General features: G+C 54.5%; 10 protein-coding genes across 10 annotated transcripts; 7 read left to right on the top strand and 3 right to left on the bottom strand.

Annotated features, from left to right (window-relative positions):
- Nucleotides 1-143: 143 nt before the first annotated feature.
- Nucleotides 144-779, bottom strand: LDBPK_351770 (hypothetical protein, conserved; the record flags this gene model as incomplete). Its single annotated transcript, XM_003864713.1, has 1 exon — nucleotides 144-779. One exon carries the CDS (start codon nucleotides 777-779, stop codon nucleotides 144-146), a length of 636 nt encoding a protein of 211 aa, XP_003864761.1.
- A 463-nt stretch (nucleotides 780-1,242) lies between these two features.
- Nucleotides 1,243-1,983, bottom strand: LDBPK_351760 (hypothetical protein, conserved; the record flags this gene model as incomplete). Its single annotated transcript, XM_003864712.1, has 1 exon — nucleotides 1,243-1,983. One exon carries the CDS (start codon nucleotides 1,981-1,983, stop codon nucleotides 1,243-1,245), a length of 741 nt encoding a protein of 246 aa, XP_003864760.1.
- Nucleotides 1,984-2,695: 712 nt separating this feature from the next.
- LDBPK_351750 (hypothetical protein, conserved) lies at nucleotides 2,696-3,118 on the bottom strand (the record flags this gene model as incomplete). The annotated part of the gene is made up of 1 exon (XM_003864711.1): nucleotides 2,696-3,118. One exon carries the CDS (start codon nucleotides 3,116-3,118, stop codon nucleotides 2,696-2,698), a length of 423 nt encoding a protein of 140 aa, XP_003864759.1.
- Nucleotides 3,119-6,138: 3,020 nt separating this feature from the next.
- Nucleotides 6,139-6,498, top strand: LDBPK_351740 (dynein-associated roadblock protein-like protein; the record flags this gene model as incomplete). The annotated part of the gene is made up of 1 exon (XM_003864710.1): nucleotides 6,139-6,498. The coding sequence occupies one exon, from the start codon at nucleotides 6,139-6,141 to the stop codon at nucleotides 6,496-6,498; it is 360 nt and encodes a 119-aa protein (XP_003864758.1).
- Nucleotides 6,499-7,038: 540 nt separating this feature from the next.
- LDBPK_351730 (ubiquitin hydrolase, putative) lies at nucleotides 7,039-10,533 on the top strand (the record flags this gene model as incomplete). The annotated part of the gene is made up of 1 exon (XM_003864709.1): nucleotides 7,039-10,533. One exon carries the CDS (start codon nucleotides 7,039-7,041, stop codon nucleotides 10,531-10,533), a length of 3,495 nt encoding a protein of 1,164 aa, XP_003864757.1.
- Nucleotides 10,534-12,767: 2,234 nt separating this feature from the next.
- Nucleotides 12,768-13,886, top strand: LDBPK_351720 (casein kinase II, putative; the record flags this gene model as incomplete). Its single annotated transcript, XM_003864708.1, has 1 exon — nucleotides 12,768-13,886. The coding sequence occupies one exon, from the start codon at nucleotides 12,768-12,770 to the stop codon at nucleotides 13,884-13,886; it is 1,119 nt and encodes a 372-aa protein (XP_003864756.1).
- Nucleotides 13,887-15,611: 1,725 nt separating this feature from the next.
- On the top strand, nucleotides 15,612-16,946 carry LDBPK_351710 (hypothetical protein, conserved; the record flags this gene model as incomplete). Its single annotated transcript, XM_003864707.1, has 1 exon — nucleotides 15,612-16,946. One exon carries the CDS (start codon nucleotides 15,612-15,614, stop codon nucleotides 16,944-16,946), a length of 1,335 nt encoding a protein of 444 aa, XP_003864755.1.
- Nucleotides 16,947-19,237: 2,291 nt separating this feature from the next.
- On the top strand, nucleotides 19,238-20,326 carry LDBPK_351700 (RNA 3'-terminal phosphate cyclase, putative; the record flags this gene model as incomplete). Its single annotated transcript, XM_003864706.1, has 1 exon — nucleotides 19,238-20,326. The coding sequence occupies one exon, from the start codon at nucleotides 19,238-19,240 to the stop codon at nucleotides 20,324-20,326; it is 1,089 nt and encodes a 362-aa protein (XP_003864754.1).
- A 1,300-nt stretch (nucleotides 20,327-21,626) lies between these two features.
- Nucleotides 21,627-22,580, top strand: LDBPK_351690 (hypothetical protein, conserved; the record flags this gene model as incomplete). The annotated part of the gene is made up of 1 exon (XM_003864705.1): nucleotides 21,627-22,580. The coding sequence occupies one exon, from the start codon at nucleotides 21,627-21,629 to the stop codon at nucleotides 22,578-22,580; it is 954 nt and encodes a 317-aa protein (XP_003864753.1).
- A 719-nt stretch (nucleotides 22,581-23,299) lies between these two features.
- On the top strand, nucleotides 23,300-24,136 carry LDBPK_351680 (hypothetical protein, conserved; the record flags this gene model as incomplete). Its single annotated transcript, XM_003864704.1, has 1 exon — nucleotides 23,300-24,136. The coding sequence occupies one exon, from the start codon at nucleotides 23,300-23,302 to the stop codon at nucleotides 24,134-24,136; it is 837 nt and encodes a 278-aa protein (XP_003864752.1).
- Between the last annotated feature and the right edge of the window lie 964 nt (nucleotides 24,137-25,100).

The following is a 25,100-nucleotide window of genomic DNA, read 5'->3' as shown; positions in this document are numbered from 1 at the left end:
CAGCCTCCAAAGTTCGGAAAGCAGTACGTTGCTGGAAGTACCCTAACATTTTTCCGTGTTTTTTTTTCGGCAGCAGCGAATCCGCCGAAGTGGCGTAGGATGTAAGATAGTGTCACTAATCAATTTTTCACTTCAATCTCTACTCATAGCTGACCGAAACGCTTCAGTAGCCGCTGCAATTTCTCTACCTCCATGACCAAAGTGGCGTTGTCCTTCTGAACCTGCGCCATTTCCCTTCGCACAGACATCAGCTCCCTCAGTAACTGCTGATTGCGCTCGTGTGCGGCATCGGCTCTCCCTCGCTCTCGTACCAGTTCTAACTCGTAATTCACAATCCCGGCTTTCATCTTTTCACTAGACGCCACGTACTCCTCCAGCTTGGCGGCGCTTCGCTTGCGGCTCTTTTCCTCCGAAAGATACTGCCGCATCGCCTCTTGTAGCTCACCCGCGCGCCCTTCGTTGGCGTTAGCTCTCTGTGACTCTTCATGCAGATTGCGAAGCAGAACATTATTCAGAAGGTAAGTCCCCTTTGCATCTTGCTGAATGCTAAAGCAATATGCGCCGATAACACATGTCAAGCACCAGGCAGCGATAACACTTCCTTTGGCCGCCGGCGCCAACCACCACGCGCGGAACCTGTTGACTGGTGAAGAGACATCACGCCACGGTGTAGAATCGCCAGGGGCCTGCCTATGCGTTCCTTCATGAAATGTGGCGTGAGAATAGCGATGAAGCTCGGGCTGAATTCCCTGCCACAGGCGTGCGCTTTTTCTCATCATTACTGGCTTGTGCTGTTCTTTAGTCTAAACGTCAAGCATACCGCAGGAAAAGGAATACACAAGAGCAGCGCAAAATGAAGGGAGCTTAAAAGGGGGAAAAGAAATGAGAAAGATGCTGAGCATATTGGTGCGTTTATATATATATATATATATACGCTTTTTTTAGTTGTTTTGGTGGAACTGAAGATTTCAGTACAAAGCGAACCCGCAGTAAATGCTTACCGTCTTCAACATCGCGACCATGCACTTCAGTTCTAGTATAGGTGGTGCAGATGGCTTTAAAGCGTCGCCGACCCCCATCCGCAAGACCCAAAAGAATCTTTAGCCCTCGAGAACCCGTCCAATAGCAATATATTTCCTTTGCGGAGCTTTGTTTTTTTTTTTCCAGTACAATACCACAGCAAGCCGAGAATTCGACAGCACAAAATGCACTGAGCGCATGCGTCCTATAAAAAAAGCGCGCTTAGGGCTTCTTCGCCGCCGCAATGATTCCATTGAGAAACGCCAAAACGCCTCCGTTGGGGTCGGTATCTGGAACACCGAATAAGGTGCAGAGCTGCTTGTAGGTTGCAGGGTCTTGCAGCGCAACCTCCAGAAGCGCCGTCGCTTGCGAAACCTGCGGGTTTTTCACTTGAGAGAGAATGTCATCCAGCTCTCCACCGTCTCTCGGCAAGTAGTCCATAAGTTTCGCCTTGTAATAAGCAGGGTCGCTGCTCAGCTCCTCAGTGACAATAGAGGAAGACAAAACATCAGTCAGCTTTACATCCTTTTTCGACTTGGAGACTGACGCCAAAATCTTTTTGAAATCTTCAAGGTTGACGGTTGTCTTCGGTCGATTGTTGGCCGTTCGCTCTGCGAGCATGCTCTCAAGGCTTGCTAAATAAGCACTGTCCTTCTGCTCCGATTTGTCCTGCAGCCAGAAGAAGTACTGCTTTTTCTCGTCCTTCTCCTTTACCTCGAACAAAAGGACACGACCTGTCTTGCACTGGGTCACAAAGCTAACGGTGGTTTTTCCGCGAGGCAACACCATGGGTGCCGATTTCTCAGACTCCGATGCCCATATCATCTCAACGGTGTTCGCACTGGAGAAAAACGAAAGGTAGCCCTTTCGCTTGTCGGCTGTTACCATTCCGCCTGCATACTTCATTTTTCCCGCGCGGAACTGCAGCTCCGGGGGCTTGCTGAAAACAGGCGGCGGAATCATTTTGTAGAGAATGTCTGACCAAGGTGTCTGTGGTTCTCCTTCAAGTGCATGAAAAGAAACTTCTGAAGTGTAGCCGAACAACAAAAAGTAAAGCCAGGGGGACGAGAAGGGAGGTTATTCTTCAACTGAGAATGAGTATCAAGCCAGTTACATAAATGCATTTCTTCTCCCACCACGCGCAGGGAAAGCTACGGGAGAAACAGAGAAAGGACGCTCGGCAGCACGGGTATTGAAGGTCCACTTCTATACGCGGAGCAGTTGCTCTACAGTTTTTTTCAGATACCACGGCAAGATTTTGTACGCTGGCGCTCGGGATTTGTGCTACTTTTTTCATGTAATTCGGGGACTGAATTCCGAAGCACTGAGTCAAGCTTGGAGAAAAAAAAACGCACAAAATACAGCGACTTAGAATACTTTGCTTCTTACCTTCTTCTATGAGAGTACAAGCATTTTCCTTCTCAACGGCACACATTCTTGTGGCTAGTGCTACAACTTTGCAGGAAAGAAAAAAGCGGCAAGCTACTCGACGACCGTAACACTCAAAAATAAATATACAAGCGAAAGAATCCTAGGGCAAGCAAGAAAAAAGGTGAGACAGAAATGAAGACGCCAGCATGAATCACGCAGCGAGCCAGTGAAACATCAGAATAGCGGGGAAAATGCCAATGCACTTGCCCCGAGGAAAAAAAATACTGTTTCCTCTCTGTCGTCGCTAATAAGAGGACTGCTTGACGTATCCCAGCTTGAGCTCGAACGGAAGCCAGTCTAAGGGAGTCGGATCGCGGAACGTTGCAGGGCCTTGCGGAGTTGCCATACTGAAAGAGCGGAGACGAGCCCACCCGGGCATTGGAGTAAGGCAGCGGTCCTTGACATCTTCGTACGAAATGTGCTCGGTCACTATCGCCATATCGCGGTACTGTTGGTACGTGGCGACTACCACAACGGTGGCACACACCATGAAAATGCTAAAACTTATGCTAACGATAGGGTACATGTTGCCGCCGAAAAGAAAACCCCATTTTTCGACTGAGCCAGCAGCTGTTGACACTGTGCCATATTCAGTCTTGATGTTCCCTAGTTGTAGTCGAGTCGCCTTCGACAGCATCGGCGCTAGAGATAGCCTTGTTCGCAGCATTTTGTAAGATAGAAGATTTCCTTTCCTTTTCAAGTATTTGTGCAGCTGGTACTGTTAAGGAGTACCAAGGAAAAGATAGGCATGAGACAGCGTGAGGGAAAGCATGCAGTCATACGTCACTGGTCGGCAGTCAAGTTGAGGAGGCATAGAGAGTTTAAGGCCCGAACAATTTCAGTAGAGGTGACAGCCAGCTGAAGGGACCATAATGCTAAGCGAATGCGGACAACAATGGCTTTCTGTTGAAGGGCGTTCTCAGCGCTTATCCAAGCCGAAGATGCTTTCTATCCTAAAGTTGATCTACGCAAAAGCAATGTGAGCGCCGAGGAAATGATCCTCCCTTGGCCCCTTCATCGCTGCCATTTCTTCCTCCAAGCAGTTCCCGATATGCTTTTCAAAGTGGCTGCACTTCGCAAAACTGTGGTTCCTTTTTTCATGAAATAGCTGAGAAAAGCAGGTCCATGATTCTCGCATGTGCTTTCTGCATGAGTTCGTCTGTTTCTGTGTCACAAGCGTGAGCTCGCTTCTCCTATAGGCTCATGCGTACATGTGCTTGTGAATACCACTATTTTCCGGGATGAAGTCTGCTTGATCTAAGACCAGCACTTTCACCGCGTGAAAGACAAAGTGCTGGCAAGGCAAGACGCAGATATACAGAGATACAAGCGTCGAAAATGCGATTGATGTTGGTACCGTGATTCTGAATCTTGTGGATGTGCGCGTGTAGAAGGTCAGTTGATCCTCTTTCCGCTAATCTGTGCCCTCCTTTCGGTTGCTCCCGCCATACCAGAAGAAGCTCACTCTCTCTTTGTTGCACGTGAGGTGCGGAATCTTGATAACTCACGGTGCAACAGAGGAAGGGGGGTCGGCCGGAAACCTATCCCTACCCCTCTTTTAATCGGTGAAGCTGAGCGTCATGGAGATTCTCGTAGCTGCAGCGCAGGTCGGAAGCGGCAGAAGACCTTTTTTCGGCCCTATGGGTCAGTTTGACGGGAAGACTACAAAGAAGCCGATTCCGTAGGAAGTTCCGGGAGGTAGAAGAGTTTTGCATCGCATGCGCGAGATTAGCGAACACGGGAGAACTCGTAGCGGTAAGCCAGAGCCTCTTCACCAGGTGTTAGCCACTTTGTCACCTCCTCGTTCCAGAAGAGAAAAGGTATCTTGGCGCGTTGAAGAGCGGTCCTTTTCCCTATTCGCTCGCCACCGGTGCGCTAAGCTGCTCCTGGCCAACCTTACCGGCATCAGCCTCCTTTTTTTCTCCCCGTCGGCTCCGCCGTCTCCATGAGACTACTTACGAATAGCGTAGACTGCCAATGGCCTCACAAATCGCGTGATTAGTGGCGCTTGCCATGAGTGTGCTGTTGTTTACCGCCCTAGGTGTGAAAGGGCTAAAGATCGCTTTTGTTTCTTCGGGAACGCCGTCTGGCTCAGATTGCGTCTATTGCAAGAGCAAACTACCAGAGAAATCACTCAGCGATGGTTCGCGTTGACTCGCTGAGGCTTGGCAGCTGCGAAGACGTGTTTGGAATATCCGCTTGCGCATTCGTCATGTGCTCTCAGGGAAGGTGCCGCAATGATTCAGCAGACCTCTCAGAAGCTTTTCTCATCGTCTTGCGCAAGCGGAACGTTTCGCCTGATGTTATCCTAGCAGCTGTATTTCTCGAAGAGGGGGACTGGATCAGCGGGCAATTCGGCGCGCTTTTTGTAATTCTGTCAGAGAGCGCCGAAGACGTGCCAAGTATTCGGAGTACATCGCTTTGCATTCTGCCTTTCTAACTGGGTGAAAAGCACCGACTGCGGGACACAGTTGCAAGTGCAATATGCGACTTTGCCGCCTCTGTGCAAGATCACATGAGCTTCGGTGCACCGCAAAATCTTTACATGATACGGCACATTATCACTCAAGGAATGCCAGGTATTGATATTACAGGCCCCATATGCTCCATTGTGCACCCGATCGGATTCCTCAGGTGATGATGAGCTCATGAAAAGGAGCTCTTTTGTCGACATCAGCGCATATCTTGAGAGCTGTGGTGCTCGTTTCATGTAAGCAAGCTTGCCAGTAGAAAACAGTGCACATGAGCTGCAGTTTTACACCGCTCTCCGAACAGTCGCAATCGAAAAGAACGCTTGTGTCCTTCGATATATACCAGCGGCGGAGCCATCGTCGAGATTTCGAAGGTCCTCCGAAGGCCAAAGCGTGAAGGCCACTGTTGATACTTCTGCAGCTCTCCCCTATGCGTTTCACCGTCGCAAATCTATTCTTGTGCTTACGAGCCATGCCAAGGAAATTCTGTACGGTGCCGTACTTGCCGAATCGCCGATCGTCTACGTCGGAGGCAGCCGCTTCTCTTCCTTGCCGTTGTGGAGCGCTGGCATCGGGGCATGCGCACCTACTCCTCTTACTGCTGAGGTCGTATAAGCTGTTCGCTCTGCTTACAATAAGTCAGCTGTGCGTGAACGGATGCGAGCTTCATGACGAATGAGCTTTCTCATGGGTGTTGCTCAGACCGCTAGAGGTTTCTGAGCTCGCGGCTGCTGTGGGAGTCGGCAGCATGGACTTTGTGTGATTGAAACATCCTTCTCTCGCCTTATGGCCACGACGCGGTCATTTCTGTGTCGACGACTTTTCCGCTAGGCTTTTTGTTGTGTTTGAGTCTTTATTGCTACCAGCTTCCTTTGAAACGGCAGGTGGTGAGGGATGGGCATAACAGAGCAAACTTGCTGCAAAGCATGCTGTTTTCTGCACAGAGTTATCGACAGCTGCTGTGAGGTGGCCCTCAAAGCTACTTTTTCGTTCCACCTGTATCGTCGATTTTCCCCATTAAGATGAACGCATATTGATGTCTACCTGCTGGAAGTGCTGAAACAGCGTGACAGTGTGGCTGCTCTTCTTTGGAGTGTCTACCTCGCTTCACACAAGCGTCTCAATGGGCTCTCTGCTTGCACCTCCATCCCTTTTGTACTCTTTTCTCTTTATCACATATTTGTCTACGTACTCCTATGCTATTGCGTTTCCTTTCATGAATCTTTTCAGCAACTGTAGAGTTACGGCCCACCGCTCCTCACTTCACAGCACGCGCAAAGCCATGTCGGAGATTGCGGAAATGTTTCAGCGCATCAGTCAGCGCCCCAACGTGACTGGCATCATCGTAGTGGACAATGAAGGCACTCCCATACGAAGCACTATTGAGGACACGACAGTGCAGAACCAGTATGCGCACTTGATCACGTCACTTGCTGCTAAAGCACGCCATTGCGTTCGTGACTTAGACCCAACGAACGATCTGTGCTTTCTTCGAATCCGCTCGAAAAAGAATGAGATCATGGTTGCACCAGACAAGGACTTCATTCTGATTGTTATTCAAAACATTGTCGAGTAGCTGCGTTACGCGCACACTGGCATGGGATAGAGGAGAGGAGTGTTTCGAATGTAAATAGTTTATCCTCAGGAATGTGGCTAAGCGCGACAAAATAATACGAACAGTGAACACGCTGCAGCCTTGCTGTGCATTCACGCTTCCTTTGACAAAGAGAAATACGCATAGTCACGCAAAGATGCCGTTGACCCACCGTCTTACTGTCGTGTTGCGCAACATGTCTTTCCGTCATTTTTTCGCCTGTGTCCATTTCAACTTCCCTTACTACCATTAATGCCGTTTCATCATCTCCGCGGCTTTGGTTATGCGTACTTTTCCGAAACGCCGGCTATTCTCAGCTTTTTCCTCCGTTTTCCATCTCTATTGACTTACATACCCTAAGCTGCAGGTGCTGGCGCTTCCCAGCTTGTGGTTGCAAAAGCAGCAGCTGCTGGTTCAAACAAGCATCTACAAAAGCAAAGAGAAAAAAACGCCGGAAACTCCGCGCACATACAAACACACGTACAGGCACAACGCAGACAAGGAGCACAGTACAACATCACAATGCTTGCAGTTTTAGACGTGGCAAAGCACGTTTTTTGGAATGACACCGCCTTCAATAGAAAGCTGCTTCCCTCGGAGGCAGCACTGGAAAAGTGCAGTTACACGATTGCTGATCTTACGACCATGACAGGGAAGGAGCGGATCTCTGTCTTCCAGCAGTGCGGGATTGATCCATCCCTCTTTCCTCTTTTTTTGAGGTCACTTCAACACATCACTGCGCTTCACGGTGCGGGTAAAATTGACGGTAATTACATGATTCATCGGCATCTGAGCGCACGCCAGTGGAGTCCGTTCTACGCCAACACTCCTCTTCTCGGCTATGCGAGCGTGAATAGCTTATCGTACAGAGAGCAGTGTTCGTCTGCGGCAAAGGAGACAAAGAGGGAGGATGTAGCTGACCTGGAAAGAGGTCGGACCTGCCACTCCCACTACAACGGTTTGCTCAATCAGGGCGCGACCTGCTACCTCAACTCGCTCCTCCAGGCTCTTTTCCACATCACAGCGTTTAGGGCTATTATCTATCAGATGCCGACAAAAGACGAGGCGGAGCAGCATGCTGACCTGGAGTCGACAGTGCCCAGGAGCATTCCGTATGCCCTGCAGCGACTCTTTTGCCACCTGCAGATGTCGACGCGCGCTGTCGGCACATGCGAGCTCACTGAATCATTCGGATGGGGCGCATCCGATAGCTTTATCCAGCACGACGTGCATGAGCTGACGCGCGTTCTTCTAGACAATTTGGAGGAGAAGCTTAATGCTCAACAAGCAGAAACCGGGAATCCGAAGCCGAAGGAGAATGCGATTCATCGTCTCTTCACGGGCTCCTTGGAAAGCTACGTGAAGGTGGAAGAGGCGAACTACTACGGCTCCCGTGAAGAACCGTTTTATGACCTCCAACTCGTTGTGAAGAACAAGAAGAACATATACTCGAGCTTCGACGCCTTTTTCCAGGTCGAGGTGCTGGACGGAAAAAACAAGTACTGCCTGGAATGCAATGGGAAAAAGTCGTATCATCGTGCAGAGAAAGGCGTCCGGTTCAAGACGATCCCTCCCATCCTTCTTCTGCACCTTGCACGCTTTGACTACGATATTCAGCAGGGCGAGACAAAGGTCTTGACGCGCTGGGACTACTACAACACTCTGGATCTGTCGCGTTACATGCCAGAGTCTCCGTCGACGGACACGCATTACACCCTGTGCAGCGTGCTGGTACACTCCGGGTCAAACACCGGCTTTGGCCACTACTTTTGCTTCCTTCTGTGCTCTGGCGCGTGGTACAAGTTCAACGATGAAGCCGTTACCCCGGCAAAACTGAAGGAAGTGTTTGGTGACAACTTTGGTGGCTTCAAGCTTAACTACTGGGGTTCTGAGATTCCAAACACCGCCAACGCGTACATGCTTGTGTACATCCGCACGAGCCAGCTGAGCTCCATTCTATGCCCGATCGGCAGCGATGACGTCCCACAACACGTCGTGCAGCAGCTGGAAAGAGAGCGTGTTGAGCACGAGCGTCGCGTCAAGGAGCAGGCGGAAGACTACCTCTACGGGCGGGTGCATTTTATTCTGCCGAACGAAATCACCGATCAGGAAGAGTACCTTACGTCGCGTCGACCGGCAGCGCAGAAGTTCTCCTCTCATAAGACTCTGCGCATTCCGCTCGACGACGAAGCGTTGCCGGCTTTTGAGGAGTTTGTGAAGCGGCAGCTGGGTGTCGACGCCGAGCAGCAGCTGCTATGGTTTGCCTCATCGCGCACTGGCGGGTCAGAGATTCGACTTTCTCAGCAGTTCAGGGCGAACATGAAGGTGCGACAGCTCTTGCAAAACGCAAAGGAGTGCTGCGTACTCGTCACAACTCCAGCAACCGCCACAGTAATTGAACTCGACCAGGGCTGCGTGTCCCGCGAGTACCAGGTGTTTCACCACAAGCTATACGACCCTCTGCAGCTCAAAGTCCTTTTTCTAGGGTGCACCGTCCTACACCGTGATCCGAACGGGGACGCAAAGCAGGCTCTCGAAAGCATGGAGCTACATGTGCGCTCCCTCATCGCCGATCTGCCAGACCTGACAAAGCAGCTGCATGGCCATCATCTGAAGAAGCCGCCGAAAGCGAAGCAGGCACTGCCGTCGAAGCCACGGAGCGCCACCTCACTTGAGACCTACAGGTCGAACCAGGACCTCTCCTCGAGGGATGAAGCGGAGATGACCGAAGTGAGGCGCGGTATGCCGCAAGAGGCGTTGGGAGTGGTGCGCGAAACTGAGGCGCGCGAGTTTTTGCCGTGCAGCGAGCTTTACTCGGGTGACATTCTGATCTGGAAACTCGACACACCGAACGAGGACCCAGCGAACATTTTCTACCCCGACATCCAGAGCTACCAGCACTTTCTCCTGCATCGTATCCCAGTGGAGCTGAAACTGAACCGCTACCCGGATTATCCCCTGCTGATCGCGACCGAGCTTGCAGAGGACATGACGTACGAGCAGCTTCAGCGGTACGTCGCACGGCTCATTGGCGACATGGAGAACTACGACCGCGTTCGCTTCACTCGCCACAACCCGGAAACGGAGCTGCCGTACTTCATGAAGGGCAAGAAACACGATCGTGCAACTTTAGCGAGATTGTTGATGCCTGCCAGTTCGCGGGTTCCCGCTCTGTCCAAGTACCTCTATTACGAGTACTGCAAGTACACCGTCACCGAAATTGAGAATGCGCACTCGCTGCAGTTCAAGCTGTACGGCGACAATGTCAAAGTGGTGTCGACGCACTGGATTCTGCTGCCGCATGATCTTCCTATCACGGCGGACCTGCTCTTTCCTGCCTGCGTGCGCGAGATTCAAAAAGACTACGCAGCCGGTGCCTGCCCAGCGGTGGCGGCGCTGCTCAAAGAGGACCCAGAAAACACATCCAACAACTCCACAATCACCTTTGTGAAGAGGCTCATGCAGATGGATTGCAAGAGCGCGCACGAGTGGCTGCGTCTGGTCGACGTGTGGCGCGGTCGTGTGTACAACATACTGGACAAGAACCACACGCTTGTCTTCGAACACAACACTTTCGAAGAAAGCGCGGAGTATCGTATCGAGCACATTCCTGCACCCATCCCAGGCGTTCCCTCTTCAGACCAGGCGGTGTTTCAGGTGCATCACTTCACCATGGTGCGCCAGCGTCGCGACGCTATCGAGACACACAGCGAGCCCTTCAGCATGTACGTCAACTTCTACGAAACGTCGAATCAGCTGTTACGCCGCATCGCCGCGAAGCTGGAGATGATCTACGCTGCCGTGCAGGATTGGAAGGTGTGTCTAGTGAAGGAAAGTCGGGTAGAGGTGATTGCACCGGATGCCCTGATGGGTTCCCACATTACCAACTTCTGTCTTCCAGAGTGCTACCAGCCGAACCAGATCGAGCCTTCGAAAGCGGCTTTCATTGGACTGGAGCACGCCCCGCTCTCAAAGCGAACGGGCAAGCGTGAGGACAAGGTGCTGATCCTCAACTGACTTCACACACATATATACTTCTGTTTTGTCGCTTTCATCCGGTTCACATGCTCGCTGCACGGTCACGCGAAGAGCTTTCCCTTAAAAAAAAAACTATGCAGAGTCCCTTGGTGGCCTGCCATCTTGATGTTGAACTGTGCGTCTTTTTTTTGTAGGAGGACCTCGTTGCTCTATTCACGCACTGTCTATTTCTCTCTGTCTGCGTTGCTACTTTGTTTTTAGGATTTCCCTTTTCTATACCTTCCGCTTCCGGCCGCGCCGCGCTCTTCTCCCCTCCCCCCCCCCCACATACACAAGGCCGCTAATTGTTCGATTCACAACCTTTTCTTGCTGCCGTCTTTGTCTCTTGTTTCTGTGTTGTTATCACGCCTCTCTCCGCCCCCTCCACACACCCCGCACACTACCACCACCAGCGCCTCTTCTCTGTCCTATGCATGATTTGTGTGCGCGCTTATTTGTTCGTGCGTGTGTACGCGTTGCGCGTCTGTACGGGAGACTACGCGCACGGACAATAAAAGGGTGCGGTAGTGTGCCGTTAGTGTCTGGGTCATGTGCTCGATGACCGGATTTCTTTGGCGCGTGTGCTGTTCGTACGTGCTGGCGTTACCGTTCTCGTGGTTGATTACCTCGTTCTCTTTATTTGTGCGTGGGAGCGCAGATGCATCTGGTGAAGGGCGTAGGGGAAGAGGTCAACGGGTCGAAGTTGGGGCAGAAGCAAAACAAGCGGCTTTCCTGACAACATGGAGCAGAGTTGCGCGTCCGCGTCGCCTCTCCCCAGTTCAACGAAGAAAATGTAACGTCCCCTTTTCCTCTTCCGTTTGTGCGTGTGTGGTAAGGTGTCTTGTGCTTTTTGGCTGCTGTCGTCATTTCGCTTTTCTCAATTCTCTTTTTCCGTTTTTGCTGTTTTTCTTGGCGAGGGGGAAACCTCACCGTTGCACCTCAGGGTCCAGCACATCCACTATGTGTGTGTGTGGAGGCCAAGCAGCACCCCCTATCCCTGCCAATGCCGAGCCACTTGCGGTGGTGACGCGGGGCCAGGCACCCGCGACGTGGTGGTGCCAGAGCGCTTCATCGCTGCTCATGCCGGCAGCCATGTCGTGGACGGCGTTGCGTCGGAGCGGCCTGCGACAGCGAGCACGCGTGTGCCATCCATGTGGTGGGCAGCGTGTCAGCGCGACTCGAACGTGCCCCGCCCGGCCCTCGCACTGCCTACTGGTGGTGGGCAACCTGCGTGCCACCGCGAGGGATGCACCAGGGATGGCGACTGGCATGGTGTGAGCCGCTGTGAGGCGACATGCGAGGCGGCGGATCGATAGGTCTCGAGGCGGTGCTGAGCCGACGGAGTCGGTGCACTGCTGCACTGGCGCGTGTCTACGGCTGCTTTGCACCACGAGATGGGTCTGTGACTAGCCAGGGGCAGCAGAGTGGCGTTGGGCTCCTGCTGCGCGGCAGAGAATGGACACACACGTCGAAGAAATGTTTTCTTTGCTTTTACTTTTTCTTCGTCATTTTGCGTGCGTGGTGATCTTATCAGAAAGGAAAAGAAGCAGGAAGAAGTCATGCCGATGGCAGCGTCACCGCAGCGGAAGGAGGAACCACCCGTGCCCCCCCGCGCCCCCGCCTTTCCCTTCCCCCCTCTCCCCATATCCTCGACACCGTCCTGCTCACTCAAGAAGAAAAGGTGAGCAGCAGAGAAGCAGAGATGCATGCAGCTCACTTCTATGCGCGCGTAAATAATGGATGGAGGATGTCACGCTGAGGAGGGATAAACGACAAGAAGACGAGTGGCAGCTTGGAGAGGGAACGGGGAAGCAGTACACAGCACCGAAGCCCCACTATCATGTGCCCCTTCTCCACCATCTTACAACCCTGCGCCTCTCTGTTCTGTGGATTTCTGATTGAGTGTGCTGCGGCATCGACAAACGAAGCGCATTTCGCTCCCATCGACGTGTGCTTACTGTCTCTCTTTCTTCATGAGTCTTCGATGCTGTATCCGTTTCTCTCTGCCTTCTCTCTTGCGACTCCAACTTCTCGCATCTGGCTGCCACCCTCCTCTCACGCCCCCAACGTGTGCGCGGTGGCCGCGACTCTCCCTCTTCGCCTCCATACAGCTTGAACTCGAAAGGAGGAGGGTATAAGAGTAGTCAGTCTACATCTCCGTCGAGGGAGAAGGAGCGAAGTGTGTGAGGAAAAAGCAGAAGAAAAACAGATCCAAGCGACTTTAGTTAGGGGCCATGTCTTCGAGATCGTCACCAAAATCGCCAGCTTCCGATGGCGCGCACCGCTACGCCCACGTCAACGTCAACAAGCCCTCCTCCTACTGGGACTACGACTCTCTGCGCGTGCAGTGGAATAGCCCTGACCGGTACGAAGTGGTGCAGAAGATCGGCCGTGGCAAGTATAGCGACGTCTTCCTCGGCGTGGACACCAAGGTGCCGCGTCAGGTTGTGATCAAGGTGCTGAAGCCAGTCAAGAAAAAGAAGATTCTGCGTGAGTTGATGGTGCTGCAGACGCTCAAAGGCGGTCCGAATATTGTGGACCTCTTCGATGTCGTGCGGGAGCCCAATAGCAAAACACCCTCCTTCGTCTTCGAGTACGTGAAGTCATGTGACTTCCGAACCGTCTTCCCCACCTTCACCGATTTAGAGGTGCGCAGCTACATTTTCCAGGTTCTCATGGCCCTCGAATACGCCCACTCGCATGGCATCATGCATCGAGACGTGAAACCGAACAACGTGTGCCTGGACTATAAAACAGGTAAGCTGAAGCTGATTGACTGGGGTCTGGCTGAATTCTACCATCCTGCCACGTCCTATAACGCTCGCGTCGCGTCGCGCTACTTCAAGGGGCCGGAGCTGCTCGTAGAATTGCCCATGTACGACTATCGGCTGGACATGTGGTCGCTGGGATGCATGTTAGCAGCCATGATCTTCATTCGTGAGCCATTCTTCCGCGGAAAGGACAATACGGATCAGCTGGTGCGCATTGTGAAGGTGCTCGGCACGGACGACCTGCAAGTGTACCTTAAGAAGCACAACGCGAGTTTGCCGCCCGTGCTAGAGGCGACGCTAGGCTACCACGCGAAGAAGCCATGGAGGAGTTTTGTGAATGGGCAAAACGAGCACCTGTGCCCGCCCGAGGCACTCGCGTTTTTAGATAAGCTGCTCCAGTATGATCACATGAAGCGGATCCAAGCGGCAGAGGCGATGATGGACCCATACTTTGACCCGGTCAGACCCAAGGATTTTACGCTAGACGGAATCACCGTGGCGGCGGAGAACGGAGGCGGCGGTGCGAGTGTATGCAACGAAGAGAACGTACACGAAAAGAGAGTGCCAAGAATAGAGTCTTGAAAGCAAGATGAGCAGCCTGCGCTTGCGTGCCCGTATCTCTCTGTCTGTGTCTGTGGTAGTGAATGTGTAGCGTCTCGGCTGTCCTCTCGCTCCCCACCAGAAAGAGGTGAGCAACAAGGCAGAAAGGCGACGAGAAGGGCAAATGCGCAGATAAAAGCGGGAGAGTGCCTGCTGATGGAAACAGAGACGAGAGGAACACACGCATTCACGTTTTTTTTTCTGTCTTAGATAAGTCCTATGTGTGGCACTGCCTGCACTCTCCTTATTTTTGGTACATCTGCTCACACATGCACACTGCGGAGCATTTTCTAGTCTCTCGTCACCTTGCTTTGCGTCCCTCCCCCCCCCACACACACACAAACCTCCTCCCTCTCTGTCATGCCACAGACGACTTTATCTACAGTGTGTGTGTGTGTGCACTTGTGTCTTCCTTCTTGTTTTGTTTTCCTCTCTCCCTTTCCTCGCCTCTCGCTCTCCGCTACACATGGACCGCACCCCCTCCTCTTCGTCCTTCTCCTCCAACCCTCTTTTACTCCGCCTGTCGCGCCACGCTAGCTCCGATCCACGTTAACAGTAACTACGTCACACAAACTCATTGTATGTTTGTGTGTGTGTGTGTGTGTGTGCATATTTGGTCCTTTTTGTTTTGTTATGCTCTTGTTTTATTATTATTATTGTTTCTCATTGTCGAGTTCCTCCTCCTCTTCGCTGTTTGTGGTGTGCTTCCTCTTTGCCAGACTGGCCGTGGGATTGGCGTCACTGTCTGTCTTTCTCTTTGTCTGTGTGTCTGTGTCTGTGTGTGCGTGCGTGCGTGCGTGGGTGTTTGGATGTGTGCTTGGGTGTCTGCACGCGTGCGCGGAACTCGTGTTGATGCTAGTGCTAAAGGAAAAGGTCTGCATTGCGCTTTAGAGTCAAGAGAAAACAAGAAGCGCGAAAGTATTGCAACAGGGACGCTGAGGTCCACACGGCGGAAACGTGATCTGGGAACAAGGACGTAAAAGGCATCGCCCGTTCAAGCGGTGATTCCTTGGGGTTGTATGTGTGCACGTTTGTTCCTCTGCTGGCGTGATCTGCCGACGGGGGGATGGCAGCCACGCGTTGGATGGGCAATATGAAATATCGAGAATCTTCTGGCGGCTTCAGCTCTCATCATCTCTCTCCCTGTACCAGTGGGTGAACGAGATGGGCGCTGACTGTGGGTTATGCAGCGCGAGCTTGTCCTTCAGGTGGCAATCATGGTTGTGTTGGCCCAGATGGTGTGTCTCCCACCCGGAGCGCAAAATGAGCTTTCTCTCTCTCGCTCTTTTTCCCCGCTCCTCTCCTCCCCTGCTTTCACTTTCAGGTGTCTTCGGACCTCATTCTTGCGCTTTCTCTTGTGTATGTGTGTGGACTGCTACCTCATGTTGTGGATACTTTAGTACCATCTCTTCAGGGGAGGGCATACTTTTGCACACGCATCGCGTTGTCTTGTGCAGCCCCATCCCCAATCTTTACAGTGTCACTTCTGCACCAGCAGCGCTGCGGATCGCTCTTAAGCGAGTCCTCTGTCCCCCACCGTGATTTGCAGAGGTTGTGCATTTGTGAGAGGGCTAGTGTTTTTCACACCTGGCCACACCCATTTAATCTATCTCACACCTCTGGGCTATCGCTCTTCATAACAGCGTGCCCTTGTTGTTTCTATCGTCTCTGCAGCGTTGTGCGCTAGCCAGGATTCGGTGGTTAACGATGCTGCGCAGTAATGTAGGTGTATGTAGTCGTGTAGGGGTGGCACGGTTGTGGTTTCGAGTGTGTCAGCCGCTTCCATCTGTCTCCGTAGCCTCGGCGCGCACCTTTGGCACCTCCGCATCCCCTCTCTTAGCAGGCTGTCGCCTTAGCGCGTTGCGCCTTGATAGCAGGAGCATCGGTTCCACACTGCCGGCGAACGGCGACCGCGTCTCTAACGACAATGGTGAGAAAGACGACGGCGGCGGTCCCGCTACGGATGGGACAGGCATGAGCAAGCCGGCAAGTGCAGAAGACGGCGCAGAAATGGCTGTGGTACAGAAGGACTACGGAGAAGAGAACGGCGATGAGGGGTTTCATGAAGACGCGATCATCGTGAAGGATGAGAAAGGCAACCCTATCACCCGCATTCGACGCCTGCCACTCACGCTTATCGAAGAGGTCCCGCTGCCGCAGCGCATTCTGACGGACCTGGAGTTGGTCATGATGGCCTGGTGCGAGGAGCACGCCCGGCAATATGCGCTCTTCATGACGGCTATTCGCATCGGTGTGTTCGTTCTTCTCTTGATCATCCTGTACGTGTTTTACCAGACCACCCTGTCGAGCGAGCGAGTGGTGCGCGGTGTGGATAAGATGCCGGCCGACCTGCGCATCGGCAGCGTCGTCTACTTCGACGTAACCGAGAACGGCACCGACATCGGGCGCATTGTCATTGGTCTGCTCAACGAGGACTGCCCGCTCTACTGTGAGTACTTTCATCGTCGTTGCACCGGCAACGGAGGCAAGGGTAACTCCTTCCGCGGGATGCCCCTAGCGGCGATCGTGCCCCGACACTGCTTGATCTTCGGCGACGGACAGGAAATGGAGCACGATGTCCCCGGGTTCAACTCGCACTACCTGCCGACAGAACACCTGAGCAACGGTGCTTGGCGCGGCGCGCTGTCCTCCATCGCGTACGGACCCAACCGCGAGAGCCCGAACTTCGCCATTCACATCTCATCGGGCGACTACAAGCCGCAGGTGTTCGCCATTGTGATTGGTGGGTACAACGTGATTGAGCGGATGAACAATGCAGGCTCGAAGCATGGCAATGCGCCGAAACGGAACTACGTCATTGAGGGCTGCGGAGAGCTGTGCACGCTCGCCAAGTCGCACATCGCGCCAATACCGTGGAAACTGTACGAGTCCGTGTCTGTCGGGTACGATGATGAAAAGTTCGGCCCGCGCTTGTCAGCGGACGTGCTCAAGCACTCCGATGAGATCGGTGCCACGGCGGTCGCGACGCAGCAAGAGGGTGGGTCGGCGCAGGTGCGGAAGAGAAAATGGTGGTTTTTCTAAGACCACACGCACGGGGGGCGCGAAAGGCACAAAGTGCCCCGAGAGGAGGAGGAGGACGGCAGGGAACGAGACTCTTCGACCACTGATAAAGCCAAAGAAAAGCGCGTGTGGGGGAAGGGGCGCACGATTTATCATGCAATATGTGCTTTAGTGACTCCCTCGTATCTGTGTACACGTGCTTGGCGAAGCGGACACGCTGTCCGGGAGAGAAGAGGTGAACAGGGTGTGGGTTGCAGCGACGGGGGGCTGCGTGGTGCGTCTCGCACCTCTGTTCCTTTGCCTCATGTGGTTATGGTTTTGCTGCACCTTCCCTGCCACACTTTTCACGCCTATTGTCCTTTGCAGTTCCTCTAACGCATCTTCTCTCTCCTGAAGGGCTTGAGAGTGGGATGCGGAGACGGCGACGGCCGTGCGTTGATGGACCTCCCAACATCGCCCTCGCCGCCCCACTTCCCCCTTCTCCCTCCATGCGATCCTCCACTGGTGCGGCGCATCTTTGGATGCGCGCACATTACTTACTTCTTGCGATGATTGCCGGTCTTTCGCTTCTTCGGTGTCGCCTTTATGCGCGTGTGGTGGTGCTTCTCTCGCCGTTGTGTATGTGCGCGTCGATGGGTTCGTTGTGCGAACGCTGTGCACATGTGGTGCTGGTGGGAAGATCCGCTCTTTCCTTCCCCTTTGATACAGTCGCCCTCACGACGAGAGGGGGGCACCTCACCGTTGCACCTCAGGGTCCAGCACATCCACTATGTGTGTGTGTGGAGGCCAAGCAGCACCCCCTATCCCTGCCAAAGCCGAGCCACTTGCGGTAGTGACGCGGGGCCAGGCACCCGCGACGTGGTGGTGCCAGAGCGCTTCATCGCTGCTCATGCCGGCAGCCATGTCGTGGACGGCGTTGCGTCGGAGCGGCCTGCGACAGCGAGCACGCGTGTGCCATCCATGTGGTGGGCAGCGTGTCAGCGCGACTCGAACGTGCCCCGCCCGGCCCTCGCACTGCCTACTGGTGGTGGGCAACCTGCGTGCCACCGCGAGGGATGCACCAGGGATGGCGACTGGCATGGTGTGAGCCGCTGTGAGGCGACATGCGAGGCGGCGGATCGATAGGTCTCGAGGCGGTGCTGAGCCGACGGAGTCGGTGCACTGCTGCACTGGCGCGTGTCTACGGCTGCTTTGCACCACGAGATGGGTCTGTGACTAGCCAGGGGCAGCAGAGTGGCGTTGGGCTCCTGCTGCGCGGCAGAGAATGGACACACACGTGTGGAAGCAAAATATCCTACTACCTGAAGGGGCAGGCAACGCAGTTCGAGATTTAGTGTCTCCCGTGCGCCGCTGTTTTACCTTCGTCCAGTAGCTCCACGATTGGTGTTGTTTTCTTTGTATGGTGTGCCTACTTGTTCCTTCTTTTTCATATAACCCACATGACTTGTCTTTTTTGTTGTTGGTTCTCGAGTAGCTCGCACACGGTCACCCACGGCAATCCGAAAATGAAGTCCCGTTTTCTTCCTCCCTTCTCTCTCTCCTTACATACACACATGCAAATGTGTGTACTTCGTTGTGTGCGCCGGGCATGGTGGTGGTGTTTATAATGCTCTCCCGCTGTGCCGTCGTGGTGGCGGTGTAGTTCATTTGTTTGTGTGTTGACCGCTCCCCGTGCACTCGTGTGCCGGCAAGTCCCTCACCGCCTTTGACGTTTTCGCTGCCGTTGTTGTTGGTTTTCTGAGATCAAAGTACCGACTCGGGTACTCACATACACTCTCACACATGCACACAAAGATATCATACTGATCATAGTATCGCTACGCGGCTCGTAACGTGCCCTTGAAGAACTCGTGGGGTATGCCTCTCGATCCCGAAAGAGGCAAAACACAGTTGCTGGGATGCGGCTGGTCCAGTTGCGCGCCGCCTGCTGACATCGCTACCTTCGCCTCACGTGCGAGATTGACGCTGCATCAGAGATGCTGTCTGGTCATCCTCACATGCGTTCCGGTGCAGCTCGGCTTACCTTTCTCTTTCCGCCGTCAATTCAACAGACTCCGGGTGAAATGCTGACGTTCAACTTTCGCCCCTGCCCTGAATATCCTCCTCTGTGCTTTACTACCCCTCTTTCTCGTTCAAACACACCCGTGCGCGTGCTGAGTTAACCACACACCATTCCACCGAATCTAGTCTGCTACACAGACCAGGAAAGGGCCGTTGCTCCCCTATAGTCGTCACACCGTCCCTCATGCCACAATCACTGTCTCGCATTCTCCTGCTCTACCCACACCCCTCTTCCCACCCCCTGGTCTGCCATGCTGCACTTCGAAGGCAGCAGCTTGCTTCGGCACCACATCGTGTGTAGCATTCTCTCAAAGCGCCCGGTGCGCATCACCAACATCCACGATGACGAGGACCCGATGGGCATTCAGGCGCACGAAGCAAACTTCCTCAAGTTTATCGACCGCGTCACGAGCGGCTCCTCCCTGCAGTGCACCGACCACAATACCACGTTGCAGTTCACGCCCGGCATGATCTTGGGCGGGTCCTTTTCGCACGAGGTGCCCTCGCAGCGCTGCGTCACGTACGTTATCGAGGCGGCGCTGCTGCTGCTTCCTTTTGCAAAGTTCGACTCGCGCATCACCTTTGTGGGCGCCACCCAAGGCGAGCTGGACCTCTGCGTGGACACAGTGCGCACAGTCACCATGCGGTGGGTGCAGCTGTTTGGGGTGCAGAGCAGTCTGCGGATCATCCGCCGCGGCGCCGCCCCTGGTGGCGGTGGTGCGGTAGAGCTAGACATCAAGGCCATCCGACGCCTCACTAGCGCTACGACGAAGGAGCGCGGGCGGGTGCGGCGCATCCGCGGCATTGCCTTCGCCTCTCGGACCGCGGCCGACCTGCCGCAGCGAACCGCTACTGCCGCCAAAGGAGAACTGCTTAAGTTGCTGCCCGATGTGTACGTGGTGACCGATGTTGACAACAGCAAGGCCAACCGGAACGACCGCGTGAGCGGCTACGGCGTTGTACTGGTCGCCGAAACAACAAGCAAGCTGTGCGTCATCTCCCAGGAGTCGGTTGCCATGCCGCAGGAATCACCCGAGGACGTCGGCAAGCGTGCAGCACAGCTGTTGTTCGACCAGATTTACGAGGGTGGCTGCGTCGATGCGCACCATCAGATGCTGGTGCTGCTGCTGATGGCGCTCAGCCCGGACGAGATCTCGACCGTGCGCTTCGGCCAACTGAGCGCGAGCGGTGTGTCAGCGCTGATGCTGATGGACTCGTACTTTGGAGTGTCGTGCGCCGTCAAGCCAGACGCGTCCTTCGCGGGGCCGAATCTGCCCACCACAACGCTAGTGACCTGCCTCGGCAGCAATGCCGTGAATGTTTGGAAGAAGTCAAGCTGAGAAGGACCGCGGCTGGTTTCACTAGTGTTGTCGTTGAGTATTTGTGTTTGTGCGTTTGTGTCTGGGTTGTCAGGACATGGCGCGCCGACGCTGCTCTCCCCTGCGTCTATGCATGCTCGCCCTCCCTTCGCTGGCGTCGTTGTCTTTTTCTTCTCTGTGTCCATTACGAATAACACCCCACCACCTAATCCGCCAACTCCCCTGCCCTCTCAACGCACTATGCGCCGCGCACTTCTTGAGCGATGTGGCTTGTGCTCATCTACGTACCAAGTGCGCAAGCGTTGAGGAAGAGGAGGAGGGAGGCGCTGCGCGCGTGGGTTGGCGTCGTGGCGGAGAGCTACGTTTAAGGTCTAATCAAACTCCTTTATGCGCGAACAAAAAACAAAAGCGAACAAAACATGATCATCCACGCGGAGACATCCCCCCCCCCTTCGTTCCCATCTGGCATATGTGAGGTTTTGTCGAATAGCGGAACAGCTTCAGGTGGTTTCGGTGAGGAAGGAAGCAGAGAGACAGAAGGCGTGAGTTACGACCTCTTTTCGTCTAACGGTGGAGTGAGTGAGGGGGTCAGTGAGGGATGTGGACGGAGGCGGGAGAGGTGACAGTGCAGGCGCCACCGCAGCAGTGGAACGATCTCCACCTTTCAAGGGCGGCCTTTCGCTCTGACTTTTGTTTCCTTTTTTTCGCGCGTGTGTGTGTATGTGTGAGCGAGCTGCATCCCTTATCTCTCTTCCCCCTCGATCTCGACTCGGCCTATGGTAATGCGTGCACATGTCAGTGGCATTCAACGACGTGGGCTTGCGACAACAAAGGGAAAAGGAGCGAGTTGTCTTCTTCACGGCTTCTGTGCTCGTTCCTTGCTCCACCGGGCCTTTTTTTCTTTTGCTTTGCATCGTGCCCCTCAGCCGGGACGCACTGCATCCACTGAGGCTGCATGGCGCGCACACACATAGGTGCAGGCACAGATTTCAGTTTGCAGAGCGAGAAAAAAATACGCACACCACCTGTCGAGATGGACTTGGACTTTTCGAATCGAGGGCTTTTCGCGTTTGATGCTGCGAAGGCACGGTCAGCGCTGGTAGAGGCCTCTTTGGCGGCACCGCGGACCGCTCTCTCGACGACCTCGACGGATGGGGGTGACGCCGCTGGCGCAGCGCCGCCGTTGTCTGCGCTCCCCGCCATCCGTCTATTGAACCTATCTTACAACTCCCTCCACCTTTTCACCGGTGGCGAGACCTTGAAAGGACTCACGGTGTTGGATCTGTCGCACAACGCACTGACGCAGCTGCACAGTCAGAGCATGCCACCCACGCTGGTGCGGCTCAGCATCGCGCACAATCAACTGGCACACCTGTGCGACTTGGCCAAGTACACGCCGCGACTGCAGGTACTGGAGGCCGGGCACAACCATCTGAGTACCTCTGCTCTGCGTGGCCTACCCGCATCGCTAACGCATCTCAGCGTGGAGAACAACACAATAGAGTCGTTGGTGCCGCTCGGCTCCTTGTTGCATCTTACACACCTGAACTTGGCACAGAATCAGCTGGAGAGCCGAGACACTCTCTGCGCCTTGCGGCCGCTTGTGTCGCTGCGCCACCTCGACGTCCGCGGCAACCCCATGTACGAGACAGGTAGGCGTAGCAGCGAGGGCGAGGATGAGGGTGTCACCCAGCTGCTACACGACGTATTGCCGCGTCTGTCGCGCTTCAATGGAACTTCTCTCTCACAGGCTCCAGAGAACCGCATGTGGAAGAAGGCGCACCGGCAGCAGCAGCAGCAACAACAAAGTACAAAATTCAGCGCAGTGAAGTCTCGCAGCATGTCGCACGATGCGCGCGGTGGCAGTGGAGCGCGGCAGCGAGGTGCGCGCGAGGACGGAAGCGGCAGTGGCAGCAGCAGCTCCATCTTATCGTCCTCTCAAAGACAACAACAGAGGTTGCATGAGCCGGCTTTGGAAGTCCGGCTCATGCAGGCGAAAGTGAATGAACTACGACGCCTGCTCCTAGCCTCTCAGGATGCGGAGGGGAAGGCCCGTCAGAAGCGCGCACTGCTCATAGAGAACGTGAAGAGTACAGCCAAGGTGATTGGCCAGCAGGAGACAGAGCTGGAGAGGCTTCAAAGTGAGGTGGATAGCTTGCGGAGCGTGAATCAGAAGCTGCAGTCATCGGTGGCGGCTGCGGAGCAGTCGTTCGAGCATGTGCACGCGTCTCTTCTCGTGAGCAAGGCAAAGCTTTCTGCCGCTGAAGTGAAGTAGAGGCGCATCACCGAGATGCGGTGCTGGTGAGGCGTAATGGGCCTGTCTTCTCACTTGCGCACTGCTCTTGGAACAAGAGCGGTGGGCACAGGTGCGGCCGGCCGTGCTCACATGTATAAATGTGTATTGATAGCCTTTGAAACGCATAGAGGCTGCGCTGGCGCAGCTCGGACGAAGAAGAACGTGGAGGGCCGCGTCGAGCTGATTCAGTGAAGACCTCGCCCGTTATGTGGTGTGAAGGAGCAGCGGGGGGGGCCTCTGTTGCACTTTGTATGTGGTGCTTCCACTTCACTCCCTATCTCCTGTGCGTCCAGCTTTACTCTCATTCTAGTTGGTGTGCTCGACGCGCGTGTCTTTTGTTTCGCTTCTTTGCGCTCCGCGCTGCGGATTCACTTGTATTCGCGGCCAACTGCTGTCGCTCTCTGTGGAGCGTTCCCTCTCGATTCAGGAGGGTGGTTAGGGCTGAGGGTGCAGAAGACCTGGAAGCAGCTCCCTTGAGGAAGGCCATGCTCGCACATCACTCACTTATGAACGTTTTTTTTTATTACTTGCTGCGCATCTTTTTCGCCCTTTCTCTCCACCTCCTTGCTTGTACCCGCGTCCGCATTGGCTGCACTGCAACGCCGCTTGACGGATTCGGCTGCTCCGTGTTGCTGCTGAGACAGTGCGCAAGTAGCCCTCCCCCTCTTCTGCTCTTTCAGAGAAGACAAGGGTCAGCAATGGGCCTACAAATCATTGAGGGACTGGGAGGCTCCTCCCGCTGCGTGACGCTTCTCACCTTCACGATCCATTTCTTGCATTCGCTTTTCAGCGTTGTGAACTTCTTGTCGTGGGTGCAGACACCGGGGTCACGGCTCACGCACAGCACACAGATGGCGTACCTCTCATTGACGGTTGTATGCTGTCTCTTCTACTTCTTTGGCGCCTCGGTTTTCTACATGTGGGCCTGGCGCTTCCCAGAGCCAGAGGAGGTGGCGAAGCGGCGCCGCGTCTACGGTGTCGGCATCCATCTCTTCTTTTGCGATTTACCCATCTTCATAATAGAAACGCGCATTGTGTGGCGGGTGCAGTTCCCTGCCGCCATAATGGGCTTCAATTACGTCCTCACATGCGTCTCCTTGAGCTACTCGACGCTGCGTGTGTGGTTCTTCCTCATGGTGCGACTCATCAAGTTCCACTTGCCGACCGCGAGGTCGATCGGCGCCAACTACACCACTCGAACTTCCTTGGCGGCGCGCCGCGCGATGGACGAGTCCGACTACACGGGCCATGGCGGCGCAACGCCGCCATCCGCCGCAGCAGGCCACACGATTTTTCTGAACCGCAACGCCGGCCTCCATAGTGATGACAGGGTAAGTGCGACAAGGCTTTACTACACACCCGACACCGATCGCGATCGCAGAGACGTGTACTATGGCCCCTCACCGAGTCGCTACTACTCGTCTTCCTCGGACGACTTAAGTATCTCACAGAGGCCGAGCCAGCACGGATGTCGCCGCAGTCCCGGGGCCAACGTCTACAGTCCCCAATCAGCTGCCCCACCGTTTCGCATCTGAAAGCAATGCGGCACAGCCCACATGTGAGGCAGAGGTGAAGGGAATGAAAGTGAGCAGCGATATATCGTTGCTTCGAGAAAGGAAAGGGGCGCCGCCGTTGAAGAAGCGCACTACTCCTCACGCCGTCGCGAGAGCGCATCTTGGTGCGATCATAACCAAATTCCCCTCTGTTCCGTTGCCCTCAGCGTTTCGCAGAGGCACGTTTCTTCGTCGCTGTCTCTCTCTCTGTCGGTGTGTGGTGAGTTGCTGCTGTGCTGCTTTGACCCGGTTGCTCGTGGTCCCGTCTTTGGGGGCTTTTGCTGCTGTTCTTCCCATCCCTCTCTCCCTCCTAGAGTAGATGTGTTCATCAGCGTCGCAAGAATTAGTGACGCAAGTGAATAATATATAGAGAGAGCGATGTATGAGGCCACTTCTCACCCTCTCTCGTCCCGGAGGTGCATGCTTGTATGCATGCATGTGTGTGTGATGTGTCCTCATCGCTGAATCACAACCAGGCGTGAGACTTTGCTGGGCCTTTCCGAGTTAGTTTCTATGGCCTCCTCCTGCATCACGTGCTTCTCTCTGTCCTTTTTGTGAAAGACGGCGTGATGGCGAGGTGGTGGGAAGGCACAGCGACTCTATTACTTGCTCGGGCGCACTCCCCTGTCTCCCTTCCCTCTACGCGTCTCCCCGTCCATCGGCATCGCTGTGCCACACCCCCTTCATGCCCTCTGACGTTTCTCCCCTGCGTCCGATGAAACGACCACCAAACTCATCTCCCCCACACCCAACTCCCCTCTCGCGTCCCTCCCCCCGTACACACATGTGTATATGCACGCGCACAAACACGCGTGTTCGCATGTTGCTGCGACTCCTCCTCTCTCGCTCTCTGCTGTGGCTTGCCATACCTCTTCTTTGCATCACTGTAGTGTTTCCCCTCTGAGAAGATGGCGAGTATCAAGTGTGGTTCCCGCCGCAAGGCCCG

This window comes from Leishmania donovani, chromosome 35, assembly GCF_000227135.1.
Source record: "Leishmania donovani BPK282A1 complete genome, chromosome 35".
Taxonomy (NCBI): domain Eukaryota; phylum Euglenozoa; class Kinetoplastea; order Trypanosomatida; family Trypanosomatidae; genus Leishmania; species Leishmania donovani.
Note: the sequence above shows the minus strand (reverse complement) of the source record. Positions and strands in the feature narration are given on the sequence as shown.